Source organism: Ylistrum balloti, unplaced genomic scaffold (assembly GCF_031769215.1).
Source record: "Ylistrum balloti isolate Yb309-2 unplaced genomic scaffold, AGI_CSIRO_Ybal_v1 Utg371212, whole genome shotgun sequence".
Lineage (NCBI taxonomy): Eukaryota > Metazoa > Mollusca > Bivalvia > Pectinida > Pectinidae > Ylistrum > Ylistrum balloti.
Window position 1 is genome coordinate 326,887 of NW_026782658.1, and position 12,556 is coordinate 339,442.

A 12,556-nucleotide genomic window follows, 5' to 3' on the forward strand; every position below is an offset into this window, starting at 1 on the left:
ATTGTTGTGATTTCCTTTTTAAAATCAACCCTTAGTCATCATTGAAGATTTTGCTAACGATCGTTATCATCATTCACCTGTCTATAAATGCAATTTCAATCACGTTCCCTTCTCACCTCCGAGCACGGCTGGAAATAAATGAATGAAACTCAAAATAGTAATGAATTCTAATGCTTCAATATTCAGGCCATGGGAGCAGCCATTTGTAATCAAAAACACGGAGATGAGAATCTCGCGATAACTTAGTTTCGTATCATGTATTGGTGAATAAAACCTGTTATATTTTGTAAGATTTTAATTGGCACACATAAGTGATTATATAAGAATTACTGTGTTAGAAAATGAAAGCTATATTCGTCCTGCTTAAAATTATTACGAAACTAAATCCAGAAGTCTATCCTCGCGAACTATTGACATTGGTGCTGACATTGGGGCACATTGCTCCTAGGTTATAATGTATCGTCCTCCTCAAATTGCCCGCATTTTCCTTCGGTGTAGTCAGTCCAACAGACATGTGGTCAGATGCATCAGTACCCGAGGAAGCAAGCTTCAAACCTGGCACAGGATAAGGTACGAAAATACACATGCCGGTACCGGTAACCCCCTTTGACCATTGTAACAAAATAGAGTTCAAATATACTTGTCACAAGGCAAAGAAAACAACTAGTTGTTCTGCTCCTTGTAATTTTTTATGAACCGGCGGACGCACATGGGAGAAACCCCTAAAAGCAAACACACGACCTTATAAGAATACCTATTAGATGCGTATTCTGTATGACAATAAATGGAAATATTTGGACCGGTATGGAATAATTAAACAATTATGATTCACAATTCCGCAACTATTAATTAAATGTATAATACAGTTAAACGTTAGTTTAATTACCTTCCAAGACCTGTACAATGTCTGGTAAAATGTGTCAAAGCCCAGTTGTCTTTTCAATATACTGCACCAAGACTCAGAGGACTCCCGAGGATACGTCCCCACCATGGCCGACTGCGACGAATGCGCAGTTGTAAAACGGTTTTGTTTAATCAACTTTCACACTCGCATGCTTTCTCCACAACTTACACCCTAATTAACACATAACTAAATAACAACACCAAATATGGACAAGACAGGACGTGCACACAGGACCAACGTGGCACAGGCACAACACGTGAATATACTAAAAATGGAAACAGATGTTTTCCCGTTTCACAACATATAACAATACACAACTCGAAATGAATATATATGTACCTGTCACATATTGTTACAAAAGGTGGTTTCGATATTAGTGTAAACCAGATACATAAGTAGAGTAATCTTTGACTGACTCATGTAGGATTAATTTTATCAATATGTAATATCTAGTGGACTGGTTGTGAATTATGAATGCACACCGTTCTCTGTAATTGTATTTACAGTGGAAAGTTTTGCTATCTACTAATCATGTTAGTCTATACTATTGGCAAACTTAGCTATCTTTCGGAAGGCGGTCTGCCTTTGAAAATGCCCGTTACGCCGAAGACAATACTGAAACGTGAAATTCTCCTGGTTAACATGTATTAGACAGTTTAATCAGCCAAGGTCCAACTAATGGGGCATTGGATCATGGCATTGCCATGACAAGACCTGATGGGTTAGGGATAAAAAGCAGGGGAGATTTGGGGCTGGGGGGAGAAAGCTCACTAGCCCTATAGACAGAGGGGTGAGAGGGATAGCTCACTAGCCATATGGACAGACAGGTTACACCATGATGAACACTATGAGCAGTGGGTATTTCAGTATATAACTTGAAAGTACTGTTTGTATACAGGGACAGATCTGACGCGAAGTGAAGTATGAGTATATAAACTCTGTATGCTGTTGAGATGTTGCTTTTGTACATGCAACATTATTATTATTCAACATGTAATAAACATGGCTATTGCCAACAATTAGTGTGTTTACGCCTACTGTGTTATACCATTCCTTTCAAACTGATCATGACTATCTTCTCCAGATTTTGAGTTTTGGAAATATTTGGCGACGTTCATTGTACTTGCTGAAATAATGATGATGTTTGAAAATGATCTTATCAAATTCACAAACAAGGACTATAAGCTGGTTTCTCAAAAATTTTATTCCACATGTCATATTTTTAAATCAGGTTGTTTCATATAGACTGTATTATATGTCCCAGTATAAATGTATAATATAAAAGCCTCACAGCTATCAGAGTGATCTGGTCTTGCCATAATTCTAAGGTCGTCTGTCAGTACATGTATACAAATGTTTTCATTTCAAAACATTTTATTAATACAAAGTATTAATAGGATTAGACAGCAGGCTAGTGCCTATATAAGTCTTCTCCAAATGTTTTGATGTGGAGAACAGTCAGTGATCAGTGAATGGTCAGTCCACAGTCATATGTTCACATAAATTTAACGTACATACTCAACAGAACAAGCAGAACACTATGTACATGAAACTCCAATTACAAGTGCATGATGTGTACAAAGACTTACAGTGACAGGACAGATACAGTATACATCCATGTATAGAAAGAGAGAGTGACATACGCTAGTACAATGATATAATCTTAATTTTATGATCCTTATATACATGTATAGTACAGTATGATGAATATGGATAAAAGTGACAAAAAATTGCAGATACTTTTATAACTCACTATCATAACAATAATACATAATAGATATTCTGACAGGAGAGTAAAAGCCAAGTAGTATATTGTAGCCAAAGTAGGCTATAGTTTAAATTCTGAATATCTGCTTTATACATTTCTATCTAATGCATGTAATATCTAGTACATGTTATCCTATAAACAGTGAGAGATATCAACCAGTGCCAGGATCATCATTCAGATGATTAATGTGCCAAGGAACCATAATTTTTACAGCATGCCACAAACAGATTGGAGCTTTCTTTATCTGTAAGATTGTCTCATAACACCTATATTTGTTGAATGTACATTTTTTCCACTTACTCTTCTTTAGCTTATGTTTGTGTTAGTCATACCTCTTCAAGTCACATGTCTAAACTCTTTGCATATGTGCAGGAGTTCAGACAACAACGAACCAAATGTTTTGCTGTCTCTCTCAGTCTCCACTTCATTTTTGTGCCTTTTGTGTATTTGATGAAGTCATCAATATTGTGACTACATATTAATTATAATCCGTTTCAGATTATAAAGTAGCAGAATTGATCAGAGGACATATTTATAGATGAAATAAAGCTGAGAATGTATGTTTTTGACTGGTATATTTTTGTAATGATACATGTCATAACTTTAAAATTTAAGAAAAAAATTATTGCTGTAACCTCTTTTCCTAAAACTTTCATAACGTCTTTGTGAAATATTCTTTTCTTCAGAAAAGTCACTGATGAAGTGAGCACAAGACATCAGCAGTTGTTTCGTCAGAAGCCAGTATGTTCTCTACAGCGGTATTACAGTGCAGATCTGCCAACACATTACAAGATAGCACTTCCGGCCCTTTCTCCCACAATGGAGGCTGGTACCATTGTAAACTGGCAGAAGTCAGAAGGTGATCGTGTGGTGGAGGGTGACCTTCTGGCAGAGATTGAGACAGATAAAGCCACTATGGGGTTTGAATCTGTTGAGGAGGGTTACCTTGCAAGAATCTTCATTCCTGCTGGAACAAAGGACATTCCCGTGGGCAAAGTAAGGACCAACACACTGACTTTTACCTTACTTAACTGTTTAGAAGTTTACATAAGTAATTGATATGTTAGATATCATATGTTATATCCTAAATATTCCCCTAAAAATATCTAGATTATGTGAATTTCATGTTTGCTTGTTAGTCTTTGTTCTCTATACAGGTTAATAATGTAACTGTATCCATTTGATTTCAATGCCAATAAGCTATCTTTAAGAATCTATATTCATTGTTTATCAACTCAATATGACCTGTCCATGTTTACATGTAGACAACCACTCTAACCCTTCATAACTGTTGTATTTAGTGTGAAGAGTTATTAATTATCAGCTTTTCCCTTCAACAGTTGCTGTGTATTATTGTGGAGGAAGAAGCAGATATTGCTGCTTTCGCTGATTATGTAGAGACTGCGGAAGACAAACCACCATCTACAGAAGCAGCTGCCCCTCCCCCTGCCCCAACTCCAACACCAGCAGCGCCTCCTCCACCACCAGCAGCAGCCCCTGTCATAGCTCCTCCTACTCCAGCCCCTATGGCTGCCCCTACTCCTGCTGTTGTAGCTGCCCCTGGGGGTAAGGTGCAAGCCTCACCTCTAGCCAGGGAACTTGCAAGACAGAAAGGCATTGACCTTACAGTAAGAGACCTTGATATCTGTAAACAAGATTTTAGGTTGTTTCCATTGTAATGGAGCTTTGAAGTTTTTATAAGATTTATCCTTAAAATGAAGTATAGCAATCCTCTTTCAGCAGATATTTGCTGAATCAAGTATTGTTTCTAGAATAATGATAGATTTTGATCAAATGTTATCTTCCATTTTCCCAGTTTGTTGATGCACAGCATATCTTTGATTCTTGACTTTAGAATGAGATATTTTTCCTGTTCTAGTTTTGGAATTTTTTATAAGGTTTTATATTGTTTTATAATAGAAACTAGTTTTAATACTGGTATGAAATGGCAGATTGCTGACTCCGTAAGTGTCTTCAAGCTGATTTAAATTCTTCATTCAACAGCAAGTAAAGGGATCTGGGGCTGATGGTGAAGTTCGTGCAGATGATGTTAGGAACTTTGTCCCTGGAGGAGCAGTTGTGGCCCCCACAGCTCTAACAGCTGTTCCTGGTGCAGCTTACATTGACATCCCTCTTTCTGCCATGAGACAGGTACTTATACATCAGTTGATGATAATCTGATGTGTAAAGGTAATCATAGAACATATACATGTATATCAAGGGCTATAAACTCCTAGCTTTGTCTTATGGTAGAGGAGAGGGGATTAGGATAAAACAACGGCGACCTCTGTTTTTATGCTAAGAGCATTTTCAATGCTCTTCAGCATGTTGTTCAGATTGTGATAATTATTTCTCCACTTGAAAAGGGACACTTTATGTTGTGCCTTACAAATTTATAAACTTCACCAATGTATGACCTGTCATATCTTTATTCTTTGGTTTTCTATTTGATAATACTGGTTGCACTTGTAAAAGATAGAAACCATTAACAATTTGACTGGTTGAATTGAATACTCATTCATTTTATCTTAATTATCACAGTTTGTGTTTGGTTTTCCCCCAGAAAAGGTGTTCCCTAGAAATTAAAAAGGGTCCTTCTGTATAGTTTGATAAGAAATTCCTGAAAATAACTCGGGTTCCTTTTTAATTGCTATGCTTCATGGGGACAACTTAATTTGATTATGTATATTCGTCTCCTACAGACCATAGCCAAACGATTATTGCAGTCCAAGCAGACGATTCCGCACTATTATCTTACTGTAGATCTGAATGTTGACAGTGTTTTAAGGTAAGTTCTACAAATCTTTGTAGTGTAAGTGGTCAAAGTTCAAAAACCGCAGATGCAAAGGGGTGGGGTGGGGGGTTATTTTCATTGATTTTTTGGGTACTTTTAATCCAAGAATTCATATTTACATGTCCTGTAAAAATTAGTGTAAGTAGTTTTATTAAGCTATATGTATCCACAAGGTCAAGTGTCCTCCAAAAATGGTAATTATTTGAAGAGTCATGAAAATTGAGCCCCTTAAAAATGTACAATTTTACAGTATGTATTTTTTGAACTTTTTTGTAAGTCTTGTTATTGACAGAGCAAACATTAAGCATCAGATTTGTCAGTTTTTAGGTAACTATGTGTACTTTTTTCTAGATTAAGACGAGATTTGAATGAAGTTTTGGCAAAAGACAACATAAAACTATCTGTTAATGACTTCATCATCAAGGCTTCTGCACTGTCATGTCGCAAGGTTCCTGAGGCGAACTCCTCCTGGATGGATAACCACATTCGACAGTAAGTCCTACAAATCATCACAGGCTTACTAGACTGCATTGAAGTCTATGTTCTGTCAAACAAACTGGTTCATTATTGTTTTTAATTTTTGATAAGTGCCAGTCTTTCATGATATATCAGGCATATATCATGAAAGACTGGCACATATTAAAAATGTTTTTTCCTTTCTGTGGTTGCTCATTATCAGAAGTGATATTTTTATGTATAAGGATAATTATTTATATGTAAAGTTCTAATACTTAATTGATAAAGTTTAATTTTGATCCTTTGCACAGTTAAAGTTGTTATTAAATATTTATAACATTTTGAAAAACATAACATTTTATGTGTGTTTTTTTTCTCCTGCTTCTTAATGGTGAAAATACAGCATAGCTTTTATATTAGATAAATATTTAACCCTTTCGGCAATTATCTCTTACAATGTACAACTCAGCGCAAAATATTTTCCAGAAAATATCCGAAAACAATGGTAGCATTACTGAAACAAGCATATCTTGTCTAATAATAAAGGTATGAAAATTGTTGACCAAAGTCGCCTACGGCGGCCTGTCTGCATGTCGACTTTTGTCGCCTATGGCGGCCTGTCTGCATGTCGACTTTAGGAGTCTACGGCGGCCTGTCTGCATGTAGACTTTAGTTGCCTATGGCGCCGAAAGGGTTAAATGTATTTTGGTTTTGACACTTTATGGCAAAATTTGGACATGTCAAAATAAACCAATTATATGGTATCTATATTCTCTCTACAAATCCTTGTCTGTTTAGGTACAACGCTGTAGATGTGAATGTAGCAGTAGCTACACCAAATGGTCTGATAACACCAATTGTCTTCAGAGCAGACATTAAGGTAATAGGAAACTCAAAAAAAATTTTTTTTAGATAAGTTGAAACCTCATTTTGATGATCAGGAAGATACTATGTGTATTTCAGCAGATATTTATTTCAAAATGCTGTACAGTTTAGTTTTGTAAATGCAGTAAAATCAGGTTCAATTAAAATAGCAATTACATATATATGTAAATGTATAGTAAACCATCTTTTTTCACATGCAAACTTCGTGGTGAAAAGCAAAAATGCAAAAATAAGTCAATGTAGAATGCACAGATGATAAACAATAGTTTTAAAGGTTAAACTTTGTTGATTATACACTATGGGATGATTTATTCTTCATACAGAGTTTATTCTAATTCAATGTGAACAGTACATACAGCTATAAGACTTATCACATTTCATAAATGTCGTGTTGATTCTAATGTAATTGACATGTTAGTCCTTTGAGTGTTCGATTCTGAGGAGTCCATGTTTGGTAACTTTCAGATAAAGATTGCTAGCATGCTTGATTACTGTGTCACCTGTATATAAAGCCAAACAAGGTTTAAGATAATTGTTATCAACCTTCCCATTGCTATTGAAACAGAAGCATGAGATATTGAATAAATTTTTAAGTTAATTACTTGTAGACTGGTCCATTCCAGGTTAAAATAAATACCATGCACATAGAATTTTTGAATGGTGTTTCAGAATTTACAAAAGTAAATTGGCAAGAACTTGTTGTATTGCTAAAATCATGAAAGTTAGTAGGTATGGTAACTGCTGTGGCATATTCTATATTTTCTGGAGAACGAGACAAAAACCGTTATATGGTGATTAGTAACTTGACAATTTGTTAAACTTTAATTTCTCAGGGTTTGTCAGACATCACTCAGGACGTCTCCAGGCTAGCATCAAAGGCCAGAGAAGGCAAGCTTCAACCACAGGAGTTCCAGGTAAGTGTTATAAAATAGTGACAGGAGTGGTCTTTGGACTGCTTTCTGTCACTGGAGTTTCTGGTAAATAGCCACAGTGATGGACTAAACTTTATAGCCTATAGTAATGATTTCAGACTAATGTGCCTGATGAGTCCAGAGGAGAGCTCAATAAATTGTTGCTGAGGCCATCCTTTAAATTTTCTATGTTTGGTATTGACCGAAGACCCTGGATCTGTTAATAGGAAAAAATTTGCTATTGCAAAACAAAATATATAATAAATTAGTCGGTTTCTTATCATGATTATTACCTGTATTTATATTATTATGAAACACTCTGAAAACTAGTTAAAAAGATTTTTTGAATACATGTCAAGAAAATTAAGGAGAAAAATTGATTTGGAAAAGGGTTATATGATTTTGCTAGCCAATTCTGTAGGAGGTTACTTATATTTAAATGAATTACAGACATCACAGCTTGGTTTGTTTTGTTTCAGGGAGGAACATTTACTATCTCCAACCTTGGCATGTATGGGATAAAGTCATTCTCTGCTGTTATTAACCCTCCACAAGTAAGTACATCTGTCCTTTTTGTACTAGTCTGTGCCCGATAATCAGCTCACCCATACAACACTACAATTCAACAGTAAAATTACCAATAAGTGATATAACAACTTGTCTGTATGAAGTCCACACACTGATTTTCAGTGCAATTGAATGTACTGGCCCATTGGACTTGATGTAAATTACAAGATGATAATTCATCTATATATATTTTCAAATTGATGCCATGGATAATGTCATCTTTTACACCTATTGATGAAATCAAGGTTAGTATTTTCATGCTTTACCTCAAAAGTAAAACTTAGGTGTATCTTTGTTTGATTAATATACACAAAGAAGAGATGCAAATATTTTTTGTCAGAAAAGCTAGACTGTGGTGTTTCTTTTGGCAGCAACAGCAAATTGTTAACATTTTACTTATATTTTTACCATGCATTTATAAATAAACAAAACAACAACATATGTTGTATATAATTTTTACATATTATTCATTAGAATTAATTTTTGTACTTTGAAACAAGGAGACCAAGCATGTTTTTCATTTTGCTTCAAAAAAAAACATACTAACAAAGCAGGACAGGCATGACATATACTTGTGTGTAAATCTTGTGTTTACTTCCAGGCATGTATTCTGGCAGTGGGTGGAGCAGAAAAGAGACTGGTCGTAGATGAGGACAGCAATCAAGGGTAAGTTGATTCTCAAAACATCTTGCATTGTTTGGTATCATCAATCTATCACAGGGGTCAGTATATAAGTCATCAGGGTCAACGGGGATTATATCACAGGGGTAAGTATATAGGTCATCAGGGTCAACGGGGATCATATCACAGGGGTCAGTATATAGGTCATCAGGGTCAATGGGGATCATATCACAGGAATCAGTATATAGGTCATCAGGGATCATATCACAGGGGTTAGTATATAGGTCATCAGGGTCAACGGGGATCATATCACAGGGGTCAGTATATAGGTCATCAGGGTAAACGGGGATCATATCACAGGGGTTAGAATATAGGTCATCAGGGTCAACGGAATCACATCACATGGGTCAGTATTAAGGTCATCAGGATCAATGGGGATCATATCACAGGGGTCAGTATATAGGTCAACAGGGTCAACGGGGATCATATCACAGGGGTCAGTTGACAGGTCATCAGGATTTACATCAATCATATCACCTACCGTTTGATATTAACTAACTAAATATGTATCAGGCACCAGTGTTAACGTGGATCATACCACAAGATTCAGTTTACAAGTTGACAAGGTCAGTGAGGATCCTACAGAAATTGACATCAGTAAAAAATTAATTAAATATAAATAAAATACAAATGTGTTAAATTGAAGACAATACACGTCAGAAGAGATGGTAAATGGGACCACATTCAGGAGTCAATATAGAATATAATGCTTGTTGATTAATATTTATCTGGACAATCCTTCATTTATTTCTTGAGTCTTGAATTTACATATTTGTTTGACTGTAATATTTTGTTTAACTCTCATATTTGTATTGTTTGATTTTCATCTGTTAACAGGTATGCCCAGGCTAACATGATGTCAGTGACTCTAAGCTGTGACCATCGTGTTGTAGACGGAGCTGTTGGTGCCCAGTGGCTGGCAGAATTCAAGAAGTTCATGGAGCGACCTGAAACTATGCTCTTATAAAGTAGAGTATAGGCTAAAAAATTATGGAGTGGGAAATCTTCAAAGTGCTAGAGAAATAAGTGCAATGATAGGACATGGATATTAATCAAGGGACACTGGCGGCATGTGTATTGTTGGTTGTTCTACTCTGTAGCATTAGAAGGAAATCTCTAGCTCTGAGTGAACAAATATTAGTTGTGTGACGATGTCATGCACATTATAGTGTGCAGGACTTGATGCCATTTCTACAAGGCGTAAGTGGCTTACAGAATAAAATATTTTATATTATTGATAGGACAGGGCTCTGTCGTTTGTGATGTCCACTTGATCCTGTTGTGATCTAAATTTACTCGATAACGGGCATTTCTGACAACATCAAGATAAACCACCTCTCATGAAGGAAATTACGTGGTTTTCGAAGACTGTTTCTGATTTTGATTATCACACCATCCAGGATGTTTCCGATCAGGAACAATACTCAACAGAAATCTTGGAAAGGGTAGGGGAGTTAGGGGACGGTATTAACAAAATTTCAACTTTGTATTAACAGTGTAAGAATAGATCTAGTGAAACCATTTTAGATTGAAAAAATTTAATGTAATTGTAGCTCCTCAAGTCATTGAAAATTAGTGTGGCTTACTTTCTGGATTTACCCATTAAAGGAATGTATGGATTAAACCATTTACTGTAAATGTACTTAATTTAGCTCAAATCTTAGCACATTTTTGACAAATTAGCATGATGTTAAATTTGCGTATCAACAATAGCATATTGTTTATGTCTTATTTTCAGTGCTAAAAGATTATTGCTAAAATATGAACATTTACCATATACTGTAGCCAGCTGCTGGTTATATGAAGGCTATACATGTATTTTAATGCCTGTTTGACCAAACATTGTTACTACAAAGGTGTGAGACATTTTTGTGTTCAGCTGCCAACTTTTAATCCAGGGAAAATGAAGATGATAGTATTACCATCTTCAACTGCTGATGGCAGACAGTACCTTTGTGATAGCTGTCCTAAAAATGTCAGTTATTTATGTTACTTACCTGAAACCAAATTTGTACCGGGCGTTAGTGGAGATCTTTTATGTTCAATATTAAGATATTGAGGGTGGATAGTCAGTACTGCGATGGTAAATACAAACATTTATAAAATGACATTGTTAATGTTTCGTTTTAACCCTTTCTTTTATGTGTAAATAATTTATTCAAATTAAATGTTGTCAACATCATCCTGTAGGTTTTCATTGTGTTGTTTACAATATTGCACACTTATCATAACTCTGTTACATATTCCAGCTACGTGCACCAATAACCTGATTTCATTGTTTCAGTCAGTACTTACTGATGAGCAAGGTTGCACTCGCAACCAAAGTGTTGAATTCTATGGTCAAGGTGTCAAACTCTATCTGAAATATCAAACTGTCAAACTCTCTCTTTACCAGAAGTGTCCAGCTCTCTTTCTGAAGTGTTTAAGTATATATCTATAGAAACAAACTCTATATCTGCAGTATTGAACTATAAGTGTAAAACTCTCTATCTGAAGTACCCAATTCTTGTCTGAAGAGTACAACTCTCTATGTGTTTTAACATTCCATCTGAAATATCAAAATCTAACCGCTGTGTCAAAATCTCTATTTCCCACAATCAAGGGCACAATTAGTGGGAGAAAATATATATTGTAACTCGTGTGAAGGCTTATAAGTTATCATGATTTCTTTCCTAAATGTTGCTATTTCTGGTGTATACAGTTATTGAATTTACCTAAAAGCAAGATGTGTTTTTGAAACACTATGCCCCGGTTGCAGCAAAATTATGAAGTGGGACATTTCAACTGTACTGCATAAGGCATGTGCTAATTGCATGTACTCTTTGGGAAACACTTGTGTCATTGTAGCAATGGTTTGGCAGCTTTTGTTCAATAGTTATGGCCAATGTTTAAATGCTCAAAAATGTTGATACTATGGGAAAGAAGCACACATGCCAAATATGAAGGCCCTGCCTCTTACAGTGCAAGAGTTATGTCCAGTGTTAAGACTTTTCCAAATGTAAGTCGAAGGCCAAGGTCACTTTGTCAAAAAATTTTAGTGCAATAGTTACGGGCAAAATTAAAGCTGACAAAAGACAAACACAAGAAACAACACAAGAGGCCTAGCACCTTTGACGGTCACCTGAGATAAGCAACATTGAATATAAAGGTTAAGGATAGTTATCAAGTGTTCATGAAACAGAAATTGTAACACTGAATATAGACAGTGTCAATACATGCATTCCAACAAAACTGTCATCCTATACTGATGATTCTTATAAAGTTATTTCCAGTGGGAAATAACCAACGTTATGCTATAAAAATGCAATTTTTCTATAAAAATTACAGTAAAGCCTTAAAAAAAATATATTCGTTCCCAGGAAGAAATGTGACACTCATTTTAGTAATTATAGCACCTTAATATGCTTCCACACATGAAGAGCATTTGATTCTACCAATCTACCAATACTATCTGGGTCTAGAGAAGAAGATTTTTGAAATTAATTTGACCCCTTTTTGCCCTGCCCATCAGCCCCTCGAGGTCAGTCAAGATCAAAATTGACATACCATCAAGCTGTCATCAAATGTGAGACTGTGGGGCCAAGAATTTC

General features: G+C 35.6%; 1 protein-coding gene across 1 annotated transcript; it reads left to right on the forward strand.

Annotated features, from left to right (window-relative positions):
* Positions 1-399: 399 nt before the first annotated feature.
* LOC132561468 (dihydrolipoyllysine-residue acetyltransferase component of pyruvate dehydrogenase complex, mitochondrial-like) lies at positions 400-11,148 on the forward strand. Its single transcript, XM_060226174.1, has 11 exons — positions 400-570; positions 3,359-3,668; positions 4,013-4,300; positions 4,677-4,823; positions 5,375-5,460; positions 5,818-5,958; positions 6,721-6,802; positions 7,641-7,721; positions 8,198-8,272; positions 8,887-8,951; positions 9,804-11,148. Exons 1-11 carry the CDS (start codon positions 455-457, stop codon positions 9,931-9,933), a joined length of 1,521 nt encoding a protein of 506 aa, XP_060082157.1. The 5' UTR covers positions 400-454; the 3' UTR covers positions 9,934-11,148.
* Positions 11,149-12,556: the final 1,408 nt, after the last annotated feature.